This window comes from Protopterus annectens, chromosome 11.part0 (genome assembly GCF_019279795.1).
Source record: "Protopterus annectens isolate FY-2018-M chromosome 11.part0, PAN1.0, whole genome shotgun sequence".
Taxonomy (NCBI): Eukaryota; Metazoa; Chordata; order Ceratodontiformes; family Protopteridae; genus Protopterus; species Protopterus annectens.
Genome location: NC_056745.1, coordinates 1,472,425,810 through 1,472,446,734, shown reverse-complemented (window position 1 = coordinate 1,472,446,734; position 20,925 = coordinate 1,472,425,810). Strand labels below are relative to the sequence as shown.

Here is a 20,925-nt window from a genome sequence, read left to right as displayed (position 1 = left end):
AAGGCAGATGTCCAGGGGTTCTCGTAGGAGCACTGCTGCTCATCATGCCACTCGCAGACATGCCACAGGTCTGACAACGTCATGCATGTTCCAGGCTGTCATGGAGGCACAGGCATGTATGGAACGGTACACCAGACAGGGACTAAGGGCACAGAGGGCACATAACACTGCCGTCATTGACAGTATCCATGACCTAGCAGGTGCCATCCATCAGTACACCGAGGTCATTGATAGACATTGGGGAGAGACATTAGATATCCTCCACAATGTTATGTCCATGTGACAGGACAGTGCAGGATGGTTGAGATATTGATGTGAACGTATGCCAGCAACATCAGCAGCTGGAAGTCACCACGGACATCCCTCAAGCCACAGACGCTCCCGTAGTGCCAGTACCAGCCCCAGCAATGCTTGGGGTGGGCTGTCCATGGAATGCCCTAGAAGACCACGTACACGTGGCTCTGGACAGTCCCAGCAGGGACCTGTGTCCAGTGTACATCCATCCACCTCTGGGGATAGTACCCAGTCTGGCTTAGTACCTGATAGTGTCAATAGCACCCCTGCCAGGCACAGGTACCATATCCGTGGCTAGAGACGGTGATCTGTAAAGCATCGCAGGTACAGTCTGTGGCTGTCCTACAAATACCCATATATGGCAGCCACATGGTGGAACTGTGTGCATGCAGACACACACACATACTCCAGACACTTAGGGCTAACACATACCCACACACATTACAACAACACAGGCCCATTTCAGTATTCTTCCCCTCACACACACACACACACACACACACACACACACACACACACACACACACATACATGTCAATTGGATGGCTCACTGTAGGCCTCTTGCAAACCAACAACACACCCTGTGCATATGATGAAACTTGTGCCGCCTCCTGTCATCTGTAACATCGATGCAGGAACAGGCTACAATGGTGCTGATGCACAGGGTGTCTATATAGCAGTATAGCAATGTTAGCATGTTGTCAGCAGTAGGGTGTAATGATATGCTTGAAGGTGTAGCTGAGCAGGCATGATGCATTAAAGCTATGATTGTCATTGTAGTGTTGTTTACACCAGTGTTGGTTCCAGTTGTGTATTGTCCGGCCACTTGCCACTTGGCTGATGTGTGCAGTATTGGCAGCATGTGTTAGAGAGTGGACAGTATGTGTGGGATGTGTGTTGCACAGATTTGCATTTGTACAGTTGTGAACATGGTGGAGGTGCACTGTCTGCATGTATGTGCATAGTGGACACATGGCTAGGGTGACATGCTCTGTATTACACAGTAACACTCCATAGTTTCTACTGGTGGCCAGTATGCATTGTACTACACACATTCCGGAACCTGACTACACGTGTGTATGACATGGTTTGACACTGTGCTATGGGTGATACTGTTACTATCTGTCATTGTTTTGCATTCTGGTAGTATACATTACTTCAACAGCCTGACCATAACCAATCGTTAGATGATATCTTGACAACTGACACACAGATGTAGGACACACAGCAACATTTGGATCCTTCAGGTACTATACAATGCCAGTAACCACTGGTATTCACCTGCACCCATTACTGAGACCACTCCTGTTTGGCATATAGCTCTCTTAGGTACAAGCAATCACAGTAGGGATATGTCCGTCCACGTCTGGTAATGCATACTGTGGCTTATAAGGCATTCTCCAGATGACACACACATCCTCCACAGGGGTATCATACAGACAGATGCCTGTTGTCAAACCCATGCTGTAAGCTATAAACCAAACTAAGCATAGTCATCCACCTTTACGGAACATATTATCCCCAGAGTACCACATAGGTAGTAGCCACCAACATGATGAACAGGTACCGATGTGTACATGCAACCAAGTGTTATGTCATCTCTCCTTTGTTAATCACATTTCCAAAGGTATTTTGGAATCCCTTGGTGGATCAAATAAGCAATGAGGGGTCTGCATGCATATCCACATAGGTTGTTCTACACCTGTTATGAATAGTCATCATTGACAGACTTTGATATGTTTGAACAGGTTCTGACATATCCCTCGGCCATAGACCCTCACTCACACATTCCAATAGGAACCATAATGACTTTGTGTGACACAGATGACCTAGGCCAGGGATCACTGCAGTGGCTGGGCTTGTCACAAGCATACAGATGTGACCTAAGGTCTGGGAAGCAGCAGCACAGTCTGGCAAGGATGACAGCTGTGTTCTTGGAGAAAGCAAGGTTTCCACACATGCATTCATTGAGGTAACCTGTACGGATATGTATTTGCCACACAGCTAGATCACATGTGCAAAGCATACTGATATGTCATACAGTGGTAAAAGCAAAACCCACAACACATTGACCAATAGTGTTTCAAACATACAGCACACACACTCACCAAGTGCAGGATTCAAACCTCTATCTAACTACTTCATGATACTAGAGGAGTACGCATTAACACAACGCGCTATGCACATTACTGGGAGTTCTCTTTTCCACAGGTATATTTGTGGGATGGTGGCATCATCAGACTTGACAAAGGTTAGTTTACCGCTTTTGAGGTCTCTTATTACTCTCCTAAAAGGTTGCCCCTTCCCAAGGAGACAACACACAAACCCACACACATACTTGTCTAGTGCAGGATTCAAACCCCTACCTAACTACTTCATGATACTAGAGGAGTACGCATTAACACGACGTGCTATGCACATTAGTGGGAGTTCTCATTTCCACAGGTATATTTGTAGGATGATGACATCATCAGACTTGACAAAGGTTAGTTTACCGCTTTTGAGGTCTCTTACTACTCTCCTAAAATGTTGCTCCTTCCCAAGGAGACAACACACAAACACACACACTTGTCCAGTGCAGGATTCTAACCCCCTAACTACTTCATGATACTACAGGAGTACGCATTAACATGACACACTATACACATTACTGGGAATTATCCTTTCCACAGGTATATTTGTAGGATGGTGACATCATCAGACTATACAAAGTGGGTTACATTAGGTGACATTAGATGGGCTACATTGAAGGAATGTCTAAACACTTTGGGCATGTGCTCATCAAAGGTAAGTTTACTATCTACCTGTGTCCCCAGGGCCATAATGACTTTCTCCGTACATGCTGGATTACCACCTATGTGGTAATTTGTGTGCACTTTGTTTTACCCAAAGGGGATGACTATGCATTCTTTGCCATTCAGCTTGAGGGCATTGTTTTGACACCAGGTATCTGTCTCTGTAAGACACTTCTGGAGGATGTCTGTGTCAGCTGTACAGTCGATTATGGACCACAGTTACCATTAATCTGCAAACCTGTTCAGTCATACACCTGCCGTGCTTCCCTGTACCTCTGAGCAGTATCTACTGAACAGGTGGGATCACAAGACCAAGACCTGTGTGATGCCATTTGTGGCTGGCTTAGAGTTGGACATGGCACCCACAACTATGAACATGTGTGTTTTATCTGTGAGCCACTTGGCCACCCATCCTGTGACATAGCTGTTAATGTTCAAGCTGGTACACTTGTCCATGATGACAGAGTGGGGAATGGTGTAGTAAGCCCTTAGTGAGGTCCAGATGGGCTGTGTGGACTACTTTTACCTCCATTTATGTTCATGGTAACTGTTTTAAATAACTCAACTAGGTTTGGGAGCCAGGCTCTGCCTTTAACAAGGCAAAGTTGTGTAGAGTCCAGTGTCTGGAGATCTCCAGTGTCTCAATGTATGGGTTCCATGACAATTGGCTCAATAGCTCTGTAGACCTGGCTGAGTAAACATATTGGGCAATGGTTTCCAGGTTCTGTTTTGGCACACCCTTTGTGGAGCTGGATGACTGTTAGTGTATGCCATTCTTTGGGTATATAGCCTATGGTACGGTTGAGTCTGGACAGTGAATGTAGGTGAGTGTATAGTTCCTTATGGGCCTAGTGTAAGACGCAGCCTGGGAAAACATACAGTCACATTGATGCTATGTTCTTAGCTTTGGTGAGGGCTGTCTTTACCTGCATGTCCATGATGTCTGGGTCTTTGCATCCTTCTGTGATGGACACAGGCCCTTTTGGGGGTGATGGGGGGGAGTTTACACTGAACTTGTCCCCCTGGATGTGGGCAATGAAAATTGGTTTGGTGTATTTCATTCTTTTTTTCAGTAGCTGACAGCATATTTGGAAGTTGACACCTACATGTCTGGTATAGCTACCGAAGGCTTTGTGGTTGTTATTCTTACATTCCTTGGCTATTTGTCTTTAGAAACTGTCCTTGGATTATTTTATGAGCGATCATTGTTTCTTCCTGATAATGATCAGTGATGCCTTTCCTTTAGTGAAGTTGGGTCTATCATGTGTTCCTTTCCTCTTTCTCTTGTCTAGCTTATTTATGGACAACAAACACCTGCTTGTTGTCCTATTTTTGGAGGAGTGCATCTTGGCTTTATTTGTGATGTCTCATTCCATGCATCCCTGTAGATGCTCATAGGATGCACTTGTAAATGTTTCTGCAGATTGCATACCATTATCCTACAGCAAGAGGTCTTCGGAACTTTCCACTTTGGTCTTGGGAAGTGTGCCATTTGCTTTTGCAAATGTCTTCACAGTGGTTTCATTGACTGGGTGTGGGGGCGGGATGTGGATGCCCAGTGTGATTACTTCATGATCTGATATCCCCAGTGAGGAGTTTATCTCTGTTGTGGAACACTGGTACCCCATGTTGGTGATGATCATGTCCAGTATGTTGTCACCTGTAGTGGGCGTGCTGACCAGCTGTTCCAGGGTGTTAGAGTTTCTTAATTGTAGGACACATTGGGCAAAGGACGTTGTATATGAGTAATCCACACACTCAATGTTTGGGTAGTTGTAATCTCCTTATATAATGGTGCTTGATAGGACCTTTATATTTGCCATTGTTCTCCAGAATACTGAGTGAGGTTCCTGAGACAAGGTACATGATCTGTAGCAGGCTACAATCTGATGGGCAACTTTGCCCAATGTTAGTTGCACTTGCATGGTCTCCAAGGCCTCATGCTGTGCCAGTAACCTGAAGGTGTGGATATCCATAAGGTAAATGTCTACATCCCTTCCTTTTGTATTTCACTCATGGTTTTGGGTCCACCAGCAGCTCTATGTTTGACATAGCTTTGTATGTTAGGCAGTGAACACCTCTGAGTAGGCGATATGCAAAGGAGTACAGATGGAGCATTTTGCGATGGTCTGTGTATGGCATGTATTTCAGGCCACTAATGCTCTTTGTGAGGTATTGCTGCTGGCTTTCCAGTTGTAGTTGTCTTGTGAGGTACATAGCAACAGTGGCATTGTACTATTTTATAGTTCTAGTGAGTGATGAGTAGAGGGGAACAATGCCCTCTTTTATTCTGCATGAGACACATTTTGTGATGAGGTGTGCCACACAAGAGAGTTTCCTGACTACTGTGGGAATGTGCTTATCACAGTTGTATCCACTGTCCACCTGTGACCCAGGGTCTCTTGTCACACTTACAGTGTGAGGTATACTACCACCTATGTTGTAGTTCTTGGCTACAGAGATTTTAACAAAGGTGATGATAATGCACCTTTTGGCATTGAGCTACAGCCCATGGCTTGGACAACAGCCATCTGTCTCAGTGAGGCTCTTTTGTAGGATGTCCACATCTTTAGTGTTTACAATGATGGCTGCTAGTTTGCAGTCCTCTGGAAACTTCAGTAGCCACAGAACGTCCATGTTAATGTTTACTTCAGGGAAGTAGATACTACACAGCCTGGGAAGTTATCTAGTCCCATGGCTGCTGTGATACTGGCTTCAGAGATCGTTTTTTACCTGTGCAGCCGTGATGACAGCAACTTTGCAGTCTTCCATTATAGACATGTGCTCTTTCATGGGTGAGTGGGGGGTAAAGTTAACACTGATCCTGTCTGCCAAGATGTTGCCAATATCAGTTGGCTCTGTACATTTAGTGTCATTGAGCTGTAACTCAGAACAGATCTGAGTGTAACCATGACATGGACCTGTCTGTTGGGCAGAGATCTCCTGCGTAGACAGTATGCAACAGAGTACAGCTTGGGTGACATTCATTTTTGTTGCATGGTGCAACTATTTGAGGCCAGTAATCCTCTTGTTAAGGCACTTCATTGGTCTTTTTAGCTCCTGAACGTGCCTAGTCAGATTCATCACAAGTGTGTTGTGGTACTCTCTGACAGGTCTGATGACTGCTGAGTAGTGGCAACCTCCTTTGACCTACATTCACAGACCTTGGCAGTTTGTGTGAACACATAGCAGGATTTTCAGACTACTTTGTGAATGTGTTTCTGGAAGTAGAGATGACTATACACATTTCTCCATAGACCCCTTATTATCTCATCCATATTTAGCCTAGGTGTGTGAGCATGCCCAGTATGACCTTTCAGTGTGATGCTGAATGAAATCCATTACATTTGTTTGGAGTGTGTGAGCACATACAGTATACACATTTATACTATATGTGTATGGTAAATAAGGTGTATTTTACAGCAGGGCTCACCTTTGTGTCATAGATCAACAGGGATCATGCTGTGCCTACAGGGCTTCCATGAGACACTTTGCATAGACCTATCAACATTTCTACATACAGGGGGGACAGCTATTCTTTGTACAATTCTACCCGTGGGCACACTGGATTGTTACTGTGGGTGTACATAGGATGTGGGTTTCACCTGACACTTATACACATTTGCTGTGCCTGCACTGCTATGTACAGGACACCATTACAGTCTGTACTGTTGCCTATCGTACTCGCTTGAGGCATACTACTGTACTACAGATCTTAGCATCCATTGTCACATATATTAGCTTGTGACTTCATAGCCTACACAACCCACATCACAACGCCTGGCCTGATGTTCTCTGTCTGCATAGGCGTGTGGGTGAGGTTACCCATTTGCCTCATTAGGGGCATGATACCGCATTGCTTTGTGTTTGCATTAGTGTACAATTGTCCTGCTGTGTCTGTGCCATTGTAATGCTATCATGGCTTAGTGGTTCAGTACTGTGACTATAGTGCATAGTATCCTGGGTTCAAGCCCTGTCACTGGTTTTTATTTTCATGCTGGCCAGACCAGACTGCTTAAGGAACAGTAAAGCAGATATGAGCATGTTTAACTGACTTTGCTCAACTTTGCCTGACCTTGGCCAACATTGCACGAGCAATTTTGTTTATATATACTAGATATTGTTAAAAGTTGCTTAGCACTGCTTTATATTGCTTAAAACATGGCAATCATGCCTCAGGTAGTGCTGCAGGGCTGCCTATGTTGGATGCACATACTACACTCCCTATACATGTTTGGAAACAGGTAGTGTCAAGTTAGGCATCCCTTTTATTTTATGTGCCAGTCAGAGAGAGTTATCATTTCCAGGGTCCTACTGAGCCACTGTATGTGCTATGCATTGCCTCTTTGCCAAGAACAAGGCATACTGGGCACACTTCCTTCTGCCTACTGGGGCAGGCTCAGGTTGTTCCTCCTCCGAGTCACGCTGTGCCTGTGCAGGCCTTGGCAATGGTGGGTTGCTGTTTGGCCCTGCCCCATGCTGTTTCTGCTGCAGCTGTTTTCACAGGATCATATTGTGTAGCAAGGCACATACCATGACAATTTGGGTACATGTAGTTGGTGAGTACTGCAAGGCTCCACCAGATGTGTCCAGGCACCAGAACCGTGACTTGAGCATCCCAAACACACGCTCGATTACATTTTGTGTTTGTGCGTGTGCCTCATTATGGAGTTCTTGTTCAGGTGTGTGTGCATTTCTGATGGGTGTCATCAGCCATGGCTCCAGTGCGTATCCAGCATCCCCCACTAGGTGACCTTCAGGGATGTCCCCATTTGAAAATGTCTGGTACAGCTGCAACAGATGCCAGATATGGGAATCGTGGTAGCTTCTAGGGCAGCCAGCACACACATTCAGTATTATGCCCTGGGCATCGCACATGACCTGGCAGTTGATGGAGTGGAAGCCCTTGCGGTTGATGTAGGCCCTACCCTGCTCACCAGCTGGTGCTTTGATATGTATGTGCATGCAGTCAATTGCACCCACTACCTCAGGGTATTCTGCTATTTGCTGGAAGAGATGCATATTGCTGGCCAATAGCTCACGGGAATTGGGGAAATATACATGATCACTGACATGTGCTGACATAGCATTCAGGAAATGGTGCAGTACCCTTGATGCTGATGCCTGTGAAATCCCCATCATATCACCAGTTGGTCTCTGGAAGGTACCTGTTGCTAGTATTCTTAGGCCAACACATGCCTTGGTTTCCACCCCTCTGTTGGTTCTGTGTGTGAGGCGTGGCCTGCACAGCTCAACAATTTGCTGCAGGAGCTATCTTTCCACTCTATAGCGCTCCACTATCTCCAGCTCATGTAGCCCCTGGTAGGTTACCCCGAGTCTGTACACTCTTCTCCATCTCCTCATTGTGGTTGCTCAGCAGCATTCACAATGGCACCACCCTCAGCATCTTGCACATGTTGCCTTATAACAGCAATGGCAGCCCCTAACATTTTTATGTCTCAGTTTAAGCTTTTTAAGTTTTCACTTCTCTTTGTTGACTGCAGTGTTGCAGTGTTTCTGAGAAAAACAAGGGGGAATGTTGTTTGCAGAGTTTTAGGTGCTGGGCTGGGCTGGGCTACTGTACTGCCTGTGTAATTTGCTGATTCTGATTGATTTCACCTAGCAGCTCTGCTAGTTCTCCTTGGTTAACTTCCTAATACTTCCTTTCCTTCCATTTCCCATTTCTGTTTCCACAGGGGGCAGCGCCGTGCAAACACGTGCACATGAGCGCACACACGTGCACACAGGCTTACACAAGCTTACATAGGCTTAGGCAGGTGCACATTCATGTATACATGCTTAGACAGCCTAACACAGGCTTACACGGGTGCACACAGGCTTAGACGGGTTTACAGATCGCGCACACAGTGTAAGCAGCTTTGCAAGAAACTTCAGTGATAGCCACAGTGTACACCTTCAGTTTCTGGATTTCAGTTTAGACAACTGTAGACACACCTCTTTTAGTCCTGAGTAACTCACAGCAAGCACATTCCACTCTGCTCCAATCAGCTTACAGTCTTTTTGATACATACCCCCTCATGATGTCACCCATCTTCTACTCTGTTACTCCCCTTATCCTACTCTTACACTCTAGGGACATGGTTCACATAGCAGGAAAAATTGGGCTTCACTATCCTTATCCTCATTTGCATAGGATTGCCTACTAATGCTTGGTTACATCTCTCAGACTGAGCTTCCCCCCTTAGCAACCTCTACTCAGTAGCCATGTTATCTTCAGCCTGCCATTCACTTGCATGGCAAATTAATATTTTGAATAAAATCCCTATTTGTGGCTTTTATTTTTTGTTTTTCTGGTTTTTAGAGCGCAGCACATTTGCGAGGCACTGCGCTATGCTTAAACATTGGAGATCGAGGAAAAAACAAATTTTTTTTTTATTTTGCAATGGAAAAAAATAACAATGGCCGTATATCTGGCCATTGGCATGCTTCCTCAACTGGATGCATCATTTATTTGGAGCTGCCATGGCTCTGTTTTGCTATTTGCAGAATGGTACTCAGTTGCCAACCAAGTACAGTTCTGCAAATAACACTACTCTTGCTTGGACAGGTTAGTGTTTCCTGGATCGCAAATTTACCTCATTTCCATAGCTTTCAGCAGCAAATGAGGTAATTTGCATAAACTAACCCTGTCCGTGCAAGAGTAGTTTTAGGAGTTCTCTTGCACGTCCCTGCAGGCTGTTCCTGGATCGTTCGGCAGACATGTTGGCTGAATGGAGTCTTACTCTAGTCTTAGACTCCATGCAAGCCTTCGTGAATCCGGCCCAGTAACTGTTACATTTGTAATAGTTTGTAAACAACTTACAATATCTCAGCAACCACTCAAGTTACACATATACTGTCATCAGCATTTTATTAATCTAGCTGGGAGCTTTTATATTAGACTAAGGAGTTATGTCTGTGTTACTTGGTTGTTGAGATATTTAGAAAAATGTGAAAATTATATCTATATAAATGAATATCATAAAAACAACAGTTAATATCTATTTAGCTGCAGTAGATAGAAGTCAGATATTAATGCATTGAGTTTACTATTGTGTAAGCTTTAAAATGAAATTTTTTAAAACCTTGTACATAGCATGGTTTTGGAATTATTGATGCAAATATGAACAACCAATATTTGATGCAAAGAGGCATCTGTAGAAGTTGATTGCAGATGCACCTAGAGGCTTCACTCAGATATAATGAGTTAAAGAAGAACAAAAGCCCTTAAAGAAGACAAGTAATTTATTCTTTTTTTAATTAAAAGTAAATGTTGTGACAGCCCCCTCCCCCAAGTCAGCAGGCCCACTCCCAGCCAGCCAGCTGGGGCCCCTCCTAGCCAGAGGGCACTAGGTGACTGCCTAGGTCACTTAGTGCTGGATCCAGTTCTGAGTACACAGAATATTTAGTCTTCTTTGAAAACACAGAGCATTTGTTTCTGTCTACATTTTTAAAGCTCTAGGGAGAGTCATCACAATGTCTATTTTGGGAGTGGGGAAGTTTTCAGTTTAGTTTTCCTGAGATGTGAATTCTATGTCTGTTCTTTTAGCTACAGAGAATATTTGCACAATGAACAAGAAGGCACAGCAGTTAAATCATCAGCAGATTTTTTTTTCATTTATAAGCTTCAAGAGTATTTACTACATAAGCCATTTCTTGAATTTATGATAAATTTTAATTTGAAATAGTTTTAAATTCTAAGCCTGATAAGTGCAAGTCCTGGACCACTGAGACTGATTATGCAGAAATGAGGATTTATATGTTCTAAGTCTGAGACACTGTGTCTTGTAGTATTCCCACTTCTCTAAGGTATAGCATTTTGATGGATTAGTACATAAAAGTAGCAAAAAGTAGCATGGGTTTGGGGGATGCAGAACGCAAAGTGTTGTACTGACTTTGAAAGCCAGTAAAGTAGTTGGAAAGTACTGTCAAACAGAGAGCAGGGGATGTCCTTTCATATTCCTCATGTAAGCGAAGCAGTTTTTTTTTTTTCTTTTAATTTTAGTGCCTGCAATTTTGTAGATGGTAGGCAGAAATGTTATTTAATGGCTGGCACTGTCAGCTTTTAGTGCCTAGTGCATACAGCCAAATGACGTCTCCAGTCATTTCTGCAGTTACCTCCTACTGTGCTTCTAGGCATCACATATTGCCTGTTCATATTTGCATTAATAATTCCAAAACCATGATACATACAAGGTATCAGAATATTTTATCTTGAAGCATACATGATGGCAAATACAATTGTATTGATATATGACCTCTGTCAATTAGTATTGGTTAGAACTGCAAGGCAATAAGTTTATTTTTTAAAGGATGAAGCCACACTCACTGGGAGTTAAAGGTACACACTCAAAAGAGCTGTACTGGAGGGGATGAGTTAACAGTGCGTTAGTGATGTTTAACAAATGTAAGTGCTCTTCTAATTGTTCACAAGATCGGGTCTTGCATTGAGTAGCAATGAATCAGGGTGTCTTTTAACTGATATCAGAGTGTAATCACATTGCTCCATGTATTACATTTAAGTTAAGATCTGGAAGACCAAATCATAATTCTTTGCAGAGCATGGAGTTTCAGCTGCTATAATGTATTACTATTCAAAGAAGGGAAAAAAAGGTATAGAACTACTTCACAGACAGTCTCTGGAATGCTATAGATAGCTGCAATACACTTCACACTGCAACACACACACACACACACACACACACACACAAACACACACATCAGTCATGGTTTATGCTTTACTGTGGGACTAGAGTTTAAAATCTTGTTAATCAACTTGCAAAGTTATTTTTTTCTCTTTTTTTCTAAATTCAGAATGCATATGTGGCATGTCATGCACCACCACAACTTCATTTTAGAAATGCCAGCTTTTGCAGTTTTTCTGGGTTTTTTTTTTTTTTTTGTAATTGGAAATGACACTTCTCTGAATTACAAAAGCAAAGTGTGTCTCTCAATGGCACTCTGTATTTTATATATAAAGCCCATTTCACTGACTGTGAAAGTAGAATGCATATCCCTAATAGAAACTATGAAATATGTTTTAAATCATGTGCCTCATGTAAAGAGTTTATTGCAATGTCACTTTGTCCACGTGTGTATTACCTCACTATGTGTCATCATATGAAGCAATGCAGCATTAAATTATCCACAGCCAAAACCATGAACTCCTTTATGAAGCATCATCATTTTGAGGCTTCTCTTTTATAATTGGACAGCAGACAATTGGTGAATGCATACATCAACACTTACTGTGAGTTATTTGCTACTCTGAAGAGTCATTACTCCATTTGCATTAGATCAGTTAGTGACCTCCTTTTAAGCATAAATCTGTAAGACAGGCATGTGACTTTCTCAGGGACCTACAGGCAGTCTGAATAGTGAAGGCGGATTTCAGTATCTCTAATTTAAGAACTATGACACTTATAGTTCTCTTTAGAGAAGTACAGTCATGTTCCCCTCCTCAGACCAAGTAGCAGAAACTTGTAGATTATAGGACAGACAGCTGGGTCATGCAAAAAAGAGTAAAATCCCATGATTGGAGGAACTCCCTGGTCAGCCTCAGTCTAAAGACAACCACAAAGTATTCTATAGCTATGTCAAGAATCTCAATGGCAACACTCAGATCTGCTCTGAGTTACAGCACAATGGCACTAAATATACAGAACCAACTGATATTGCCAACATCCTGGCAGATAGGTTCAGTGCTAACTTTACCCCCCTCTCATCCCCCAAAGGGCCCATCTATATACCAGAAGAATGCAAAGTTCCTGTAATCATGGCTGCAAAGGTAAAAACCACACTCTCCAAAGCCAAGAGCACAGCATCCATGGGACCTGACAACATCCCAGGCTCCGTTCTACATGAACTGTAGAATAAACTGGCACCCCACCTAAGCACCATGTTCAGTCATAGTCTCACCTCAGGCTTTGTGCCCACTGAATGACACATAGCAACAGTTATCCCACTCCACAAAGGGGGAGCCACCACGGACCCCAGGAACTACTGCCCCATTAGCCTGACAAGCCTGGTCTGCAAGGCCATGGAATGTATCATCATGGACCTTATAAACAAAGACATTGATAGTCTCCAAACTCTGGACTCCACCCAGTTCAGGTTTGTAAAAGGCAGATCATGTCTCCTAAACCTGATAGACTTCTTTGAAGCAGTCACCAAAGCCACAGACGAGGGTAAGGTGGTTCACACAGCCTATCTAGATCTTGCCAAGGCTTTCAACACCACCCCCCACCCAGGAATTATAGATAAACTCACTAAACTAGGTATAAATCCCTATGTTACAAGATATCTTGCCAACTGGCTCATTGACAGAACCCACACTGTAAAAGTAGCAGACTCCAAATCCGACTTCAGACCAGTGACAAGTGGAGTACCACAGGGTTCAGTCCTGGGTCCTCTCCTGTTTAGTATCTACTTCTCTGAAGTACAGGCTAACACAGAAGGTCTTTAGCTAATGAAGTTTGCAGATGACTGCAAACTAGGAGCCATAATCGAAACTCCTAATGATGTGGACATCTTACAAAAGGGACAGATGCCTGGTGTCAAAGCCATGGCCTCAAGCTCAATGCCAGAAAGTGCATTGTCATCCCCTTTGGTAAAAACTCTGTACCCATGAACTACCACACAGGCGGTAGTCTACTTAACACTGAAAGAGTGATAAAAGACCTTGGGATACAGCTGGACAGTAGTCCCTCCTTTGATAATCATATTGCCACAGTAGTCAGGAAATCCTTGTACGTGGCACACCTCATCACAAAAGGTTTCTCATCCAGGAAAAAAAGAGGTAATTGTTCCCCTCTAATCATCACTCATTAGACCCATTATAGAGTACAACACCCCTTTTGGTATACACCTCACTACAATGCCCCTTTTGGTATATACCTCACAAGACATCTGCAATAACTGAAAAGGCCACAGAAATACCTCACAAAGAGGATTATCGGCCTCAAATAGATGCCCTACGCAGACCGTCTCAAAAAACTCCATCTTTACTCCTTTGATATCGCCTATTCAGAGGCAATCTCTGCCTAACATACAAAGCTATGTCAAACCCAGAGCTGATGGACATGCTCCACTTAAGGAAATCCCATTCCCTCTGAGCTACACGCTCCAGGAACCTAAACCTTGTCATCACAATAAACAGAACATGCTGGAGGGATAGATTCCTGTCCCAGAGACTTCCCATACTCTGGAACAAACTACCTGTCTATATCAAACAAAGCTCCTCATTAGCACTCTTCAAGAAAAATCTTAATGATTGGATGGGAAATAGGAGATTCACCCCTGGGATCACTTCTGTGGCTCTGCTCGACAGGGGCACAGGAAAATAATTTTCTTGGGTGGCGAAAGCCAGGGTACCTTTTTGGCTAGGCTTATATAGGCCCTAGGGCCAATAGCCTAGTACCTATCTATGAACCTATGCATATTCTAATACATAGAAGAACATCTAACTGTTTACCATATTCTTTCTGGGCCAATAACACTCCTTCACCAATTACAGTGCCGGTTTCATGGCTTAAGCAATTTGAGTTTGACTACTGTAATTACTTGCTATTTTGTCAGATGACTAATAGGTTTTCCATTCATAATTAGTGGTCATATATATGGTATTGCAAAAGTAAAGTAATCTGAGAAATTACATGTTTCATAATGTCCCCATTTAAGAGTGTTAGCTTCAGACATTTGCCTTGACTCCAAACTATGGACTTAGCTTTTTGAGATTGAGTAGGTGGTGCTTCCTAATGAAGCAATGAGTTTCAGCTGCCTGCACTTGTTGGGGTTCCTATTTTATGTTCCAGTGAGCTGCACATACCTTTGAAATCATGAGGGCATCTGCACAGACTATGGGGTTGAACAAAGAGGATGTGCTTAAGAAAAAAATGCACATACACAGAGAACAGCAAAAGTTCCAAAAACAAATCATGAAGATCACTTAATAAACGGGATGTGTGTTTGCCATGAAAAGAAACAGCATTAGAATAAAACTGTTCTGGTCTTTTATACAAAAATTAACAATTGTCTTCTGCCATTAATTTTATGTTATTTTTATAGTCCTTTTCAGGCAACAAAAGCATAAGAATATCAAAAGAAATGTGTGGATCACATGCTTGTATTAAGGTAAGGGATTTTGTACTTCGAGATACCAAATATTTTATTAAAAAGAGAAGAAAATATAAAATGGCATTTTTCTATAAAATCTATATTACTTTAGGAATCATTCAATATAAATGTCAGCTGTGATAATTCACTAACAATCACATTTACCTGTGCTAAGTTTTATACCTGTTTACCACACTTCTCTTCATAATTTCCTTAGAAGAAATCCAAAACACACTAATATATACAAATATAAATCAGTTGCCATTAACACACACACACACACACACACACACACACACACACACACACACACACACACACAAATGCCTGGGAAAGGCTAGCACAGGTTTACTAGATATACCTCCTTCTGCCCAGACTATAAGGTAGTTATGACTGCCATCAGACACTCCTACCAGCTACCTTAAGGCTCTTCCAAGGGTACCCAATATACTGAGTGAAATTAATATTAATACAAATGATAGTTTGACCAAGAGCAAGGCTATTAGGAGTGGCCCACATGGTGTCACCAAATAAATATGCAAATACTCTCAAAACTTAAATATCTATGCAAAGATCTGCGACAATGAAAGGTTTAAATATATTTAATAATAAATAATATAAGAACAAGAAAATACTAAGTATATATTCACAGTGACATCAGAGCTCAAATCACAGGAAATATTTAAAATAACATTGAAGGACAGGCTCAGACAAATAAAGAAAACAATATCTAAACTAAACTTCACTACTCCTGACTGAATCTAAGAGAATTATACTATTCCCTACTGACCTAACAGAACAAGGCAGATAATGTGGTGACTGGTCCTTCTTGTTGTCAGACCCAAGACAGATTACAGAATGCTCAGTCTCACTAAGAGACTTCTCAAAATAATATCTAAAAATATTACTTCTGGGATAGCTTGCAGAATGACATAATTTCTGGTCATCTGACTTCTAATTCCCATGTAAATCCCCATTGCTGGAAGCTGGCAGGATTTAGCACCTCCCTGTAGAAATACACACACAAGGGCTTTTGTTCAGATCTATGGCAGGTACTGGAAATCATAAAACAATTTCATACCTCCATGCTTCCAGAGTAGTAATTAGTTCACCCCAAAGACAATACAGAAAGCTTCCTAGAACAGACATTGTGTCTCTGGCTGTATTGAAACCTGTGAGATAGCATCTTTATGGCCTAGCCAGTAAAGTGATTTAATTTCAGATATATTTTAAAGTTTGCTGCACTGAGGTTAACCTTCCAGTTTCCTCTGTTAAAACATATACATTTAAATAGTTACAAAAGTGCATGTACATTTCTGTTCTCTCCAGTAGGGCACACTGTGGGTACATTTCAAAAACAAGCACTTTACAAATACCTTTTCAACACAAGCATCTGTACAAATCAGTTTGATATACACATGACATACAGTTCTAATAAATTTGTAACACATCGTCTTGTATAAATCAGTTTGATATTCACAAATGACATACAATTATTTACAAAATTCCAGCTAGTGGTGCTGGCAGTACCTCCTATTGTCACAAATATACAAGCATTGTATTGGGAATTTATAGATAGAAGAGTGGTGTGTAAGATAGGTAGGAGTAATTTAAGAAATACAACAGAGTCAGGTATTAGAGTAGATAAGCAAGTCTGAGTGTTAACAGAGAAGTAGTGATGGAATAGTAATTGGGTTGTGGCAATTAGAAGTAGGCATGGTAGTTTAAGAATTACAAAAAAGGGGATAAGCAGGTGAAGTGATTTAGTACTTTAAATGAAGTTATAAGAAAGGTGATGAAGGAGCAGGGACAAAGCCAGGAGGGGGAGTGGAAGTCCTTTAGTATGAGTTTGAAAAGATGAAGTTGTGAGACAGACCTGATTGATATAGGAATTGTAATCCAAGTTTTAGCAACATAATTGGAATAGAAATGACCCCAGCAGCTGTTTGTGGTTTATAGATGGTAGGCAGTTGTTTATCATTTGACCAAAGGGGTCATGTTGGTATACACATTTGGAAGAGAGGAAATGGGGTATAGATGATTTTGTGGGTTAAGATGAGCTGGGTATAAGATAGGTGGTGAGGAAGTCTAAGATGGTTAAGTGTTTCTGATACTAAACAGCAGTGGGTCTGGTAAGTTTTTTGCAAACAAATCTGGCAACTTTGTTGCAGGATTGTTCAAGTTTAGAACTAAGTGAGGTTTGTAGGTTGGTCATGATAGGAGCTGGGTATATATATTAGAACACTGAAGTTTCAAAACTTTGAATGTTCTAATATCGACCCCTATTCAGTGAACGCTGAAAATAGCGAAGCTACAGAAAACCAAATTTTTTCCTAAGGAAAGAATTTGGTTGTCTGTTTCTGTCGCTTCACTATTTTCAGTGCTCTGGTGGAAAGTTATGGGTCGGGTTCAGGTAAGTGTGCAATTGGGCACAAGTTAGGTGAGTTAGGGTTAGGGTGCAGGTTAGATATGTGTGCGATTGTGTGGACATGAGGGTTAGGTGAGTTAGGGTTAGGGTGCAGGTTAGGTATGTGTGCGATTGTGTGGATGTGAGGGTTAGGGCAGGGTACATGAGTTAGGGTTAGGGCACAAGTGAGGTGAGTGTGCGATAGTGACGGACCTTAGGGTTAGAGTTTGGGTTAAGGTAAGTGGATAGTTAGTGGTATATATACAGTTTAGTGTAGGGTTAGATGTAAGATTTTAGGTGTATGTGTGTGGATTGCTGTTTGTGTGGTGTACTTGTGTTGTGTGTATGTGTTTTGAAACAGCAAATTTTTTCCCTTGGAAAAAATTTGCTGTTCTGCATGTTCGATGTTATAAGCGTTCGGTGAATAGGGGTTGATATTAGAACATTCAAAGTTTTGAAACTTTGATGTTCTACTGTAGAACCATAGGAGCTTCATATAGGATAGTAGGTAAGAGGTAAGTGGTAGCGAGAGTTACCTTGGCAGAATTTGTAAGGAATTTTTTTGGTCTATGAAGGGTACCTAGTTTTTGATGCTTTTTGGTGCTATTGTGGATATGTAAATCAAATTTAAGATTGCCATTAACTGCCATGCCAAGAAGTTTTATATGTAAGGTAACTTCAATCATGGTATTATTTGAGGAAGAAATTGTAAAGTTGTTTTGTTTTCATGGAGATAGAATTTTGGAAAAAAAGAGAAGTAATTTGTTTTTTTGGGATTTTGTAGCAGGTGATTAGCCAACTTTCAAAAGAGTTAAAGGTTTCTTGATAATTCTCTGAAGATGTATGAGGTTATAGAAAGTGCATATTAAGGTAGAGTCATCAGTGTATTGTTTGAGGGGAAGCTTGCTGTGAGGATTTATGCAAATTGTTAGTAAATATATTGAAGAATAGAGGCCCAGGAATAGAACCTGTGGCACACCAGTACTGACAGGAAGGGAGAAAAGGTGGAGAGCCATTTAACAGACTAGTATTTATCAGTTAAGTAGTTGTCAAACCATAGTAGTGTGGATTTAGATAGCTCTAGGGAAGATGGTTGACAGAGTGTGGGTGTCAGGAACTTATCCTGAAGGATATGTTCAAGTAGCTGTTTGTGAATGCACTTCTCCAGACGTTTTGACAAAGGGAATAATATGGCAATAGGTCTGAAACTGGTCTTATCAGATAAGGTTCCCCCTTCATGAAGAGGGATGATGAAGGATTCTTTTCCATAAAGGAGTGTTTGATGCTATTAATTAAGACAGTCACAGGAAAGGCTATGTAAACAGAAGCTGGCTTGAAACATTCTGCTGGGAGATTATCTGCTGAAGGAGAGCAGGGTTTAAGGAGTTATGATTTGATGCAAGAGGTCTGGATGGGTTTTCGGGCGAAATAGGAGGTTTTGCTGTTTGAAGAGAGGGCACGTCAGGATTCTTAGGTGGAAAATCTTTAGTAAAGGCTTTAATACTTTCGATAAAAAGTATGTTAAATTGAACAGCTATTTCAGAGTGTGTTATATGGGGCAGGATTAGAAGTGGTGGTTGTTCCAGGATGGAGTATATTATTAATAGAAGACCAGACTGTTTTAGGGTTGGAGCACTGATTTAGTAAGGGGTTACTGTAGCAGATTTTCTCATCTGTGTTCTTTCCAAGCCCTAAATCTGTTATCCATTATGTGCCCGGTATGAGTTTATAACCAAGGAGTGTGGTTATTCCTTACTCATTTTGTTCTAGTTGTATCCAGACTATTGAGGATTTTCAGAAGAAATGTGTTCCATGTGTGTACAGCTTCACTGAGTGGAATATTTTTCAGGCTAGATCAGTTAAAGGAGCTTAGGATTCCATTAAATGTATCAGGGTTAAAAGTAGTGAGGTTTTGAAAAGTTCAAGTAAGTGTTGCTTGACATGATAGCCAAAATTCCAACACTGCAGGTGGAGTCTTTATCTGTTATGCCTTCAGTGGAAGAATGTTATATAATAATAACATTAGTCTAACAGATGCTTTGGAAGCACAAAGGTTATGCTATTCCAGACTGTAGAGCTGTTTTGAAAAGGTGAAGTACTGCAAAACACTATGAAACTACAGATGAGTTATTGTCAGACAGTTACAGCATCACAGCAAACAAGCTGAGTGCAGGAAAGTTTGCAAAGATGAGTGGAACAAATTAAATTTGGCTGAGAGAGCACCAGCAAGAATATAACCAATTACCTGAAGAAGAAACAGGCTGACCAGTAATACAATAAATATTGTTTAACATTGTAAACATAGGTTCTGTGGTAGGACACTGCACTCTCACTACTATTATAAGACAACAGACAATTACAAGTAGAATAGCAATCCACTATAAACCTTAAATGAATAATCCGGAGGCCCTAAACAAAATCACAATGGAATACTCCAAGTTCCCTGATAAAATGTACCTATGCCTCAGTGACTCAGTAGCTCAATTTAGTGACTCAGTACCTCAAACTGTTTAAATGCTTTGAAAACATTAATTTTCCCCATCCATGTGAAGCAGAGTTCCTCCCTAACCTGATTCAAGTGCAACTTGGACAATTGGATGCAGAACAGGAAATTAATCCCTGGTTTGGCACCTGCGTCCCTAATGCAAACAGGTAACCTGTTAATGGTTCATCTCCCAGGCCCATGCTTAAACTTATCAAGGGTATGACAATGATTTGGGATGCATGGCTAGGCTTAAAAATGCCCTTGCAGTCATTAGCCTAGTAAACACCTATGAACTTATGAATGTCTGTGACTGAGCTAAGAACTCAGGATGTGTGAGCAATAGTCAAGCTTCTTTTGTTTTTTTGTTAGCAAAAAGGATGGTGTTTCAGAGAGACAGTCTTGAATTTTAGCTGTGTGAACTCAGCAGTCAAACTTGTTTTGTTTTTGTTTTTTGGTATCTGAAAGGATGGTGTTTCAGAGTGAGAGTCTTGAATTTTAGCTGTGTGACTGAGCTAAGAACTTAGGGTACGTGAGCTGTAGTCAAGCTTGTTTTTTTTAAGCAGAAAAGAGGATGTTTCAGGGAGAAAGTTTGCATTTAGCTTAGCTCTCGCAGTGAGCACACAGTGTCCTGTACCAGTGCGCAAGTTAATAATTAACTTTTTAAGCAAATATTTGCATCATCATTATCTTACCACAAAGTCATTCCTGATAGTCATACAGGATATGCTGACAGCCGACTTTTAGCAATTATATGCTTTAACAATCTGGGATATGTCTGAGACCGTGAAGACATGCAACTAAAACAGTTGATGTGTAGGCAAGGCCAGCCT

General features: G+C 41.6%; 1 protein-coding gene across 1 annotated transcript in view; it reads left to right on the top strand.

The window, feature by feature from the left end:
• Window positions 1-20,925, top strand: part of IL17REL (interleukin 17 receptor E like) — an 877,228-nt gene that overhangs the window by 552,289 nt on the left and 304,014 nt on the right. Inside the window, exon 14 of the mRNA XM_044088776.1 lies at window positions 15,156-15,221. Within this exon, the coding sequence (XP_043944711.1) occupies window positions 15,156-15,221 (66 nt within the window). The remainder of the gene's footprint in view (window positions 1-15,155; window positions 15,222-20,925) is intronic.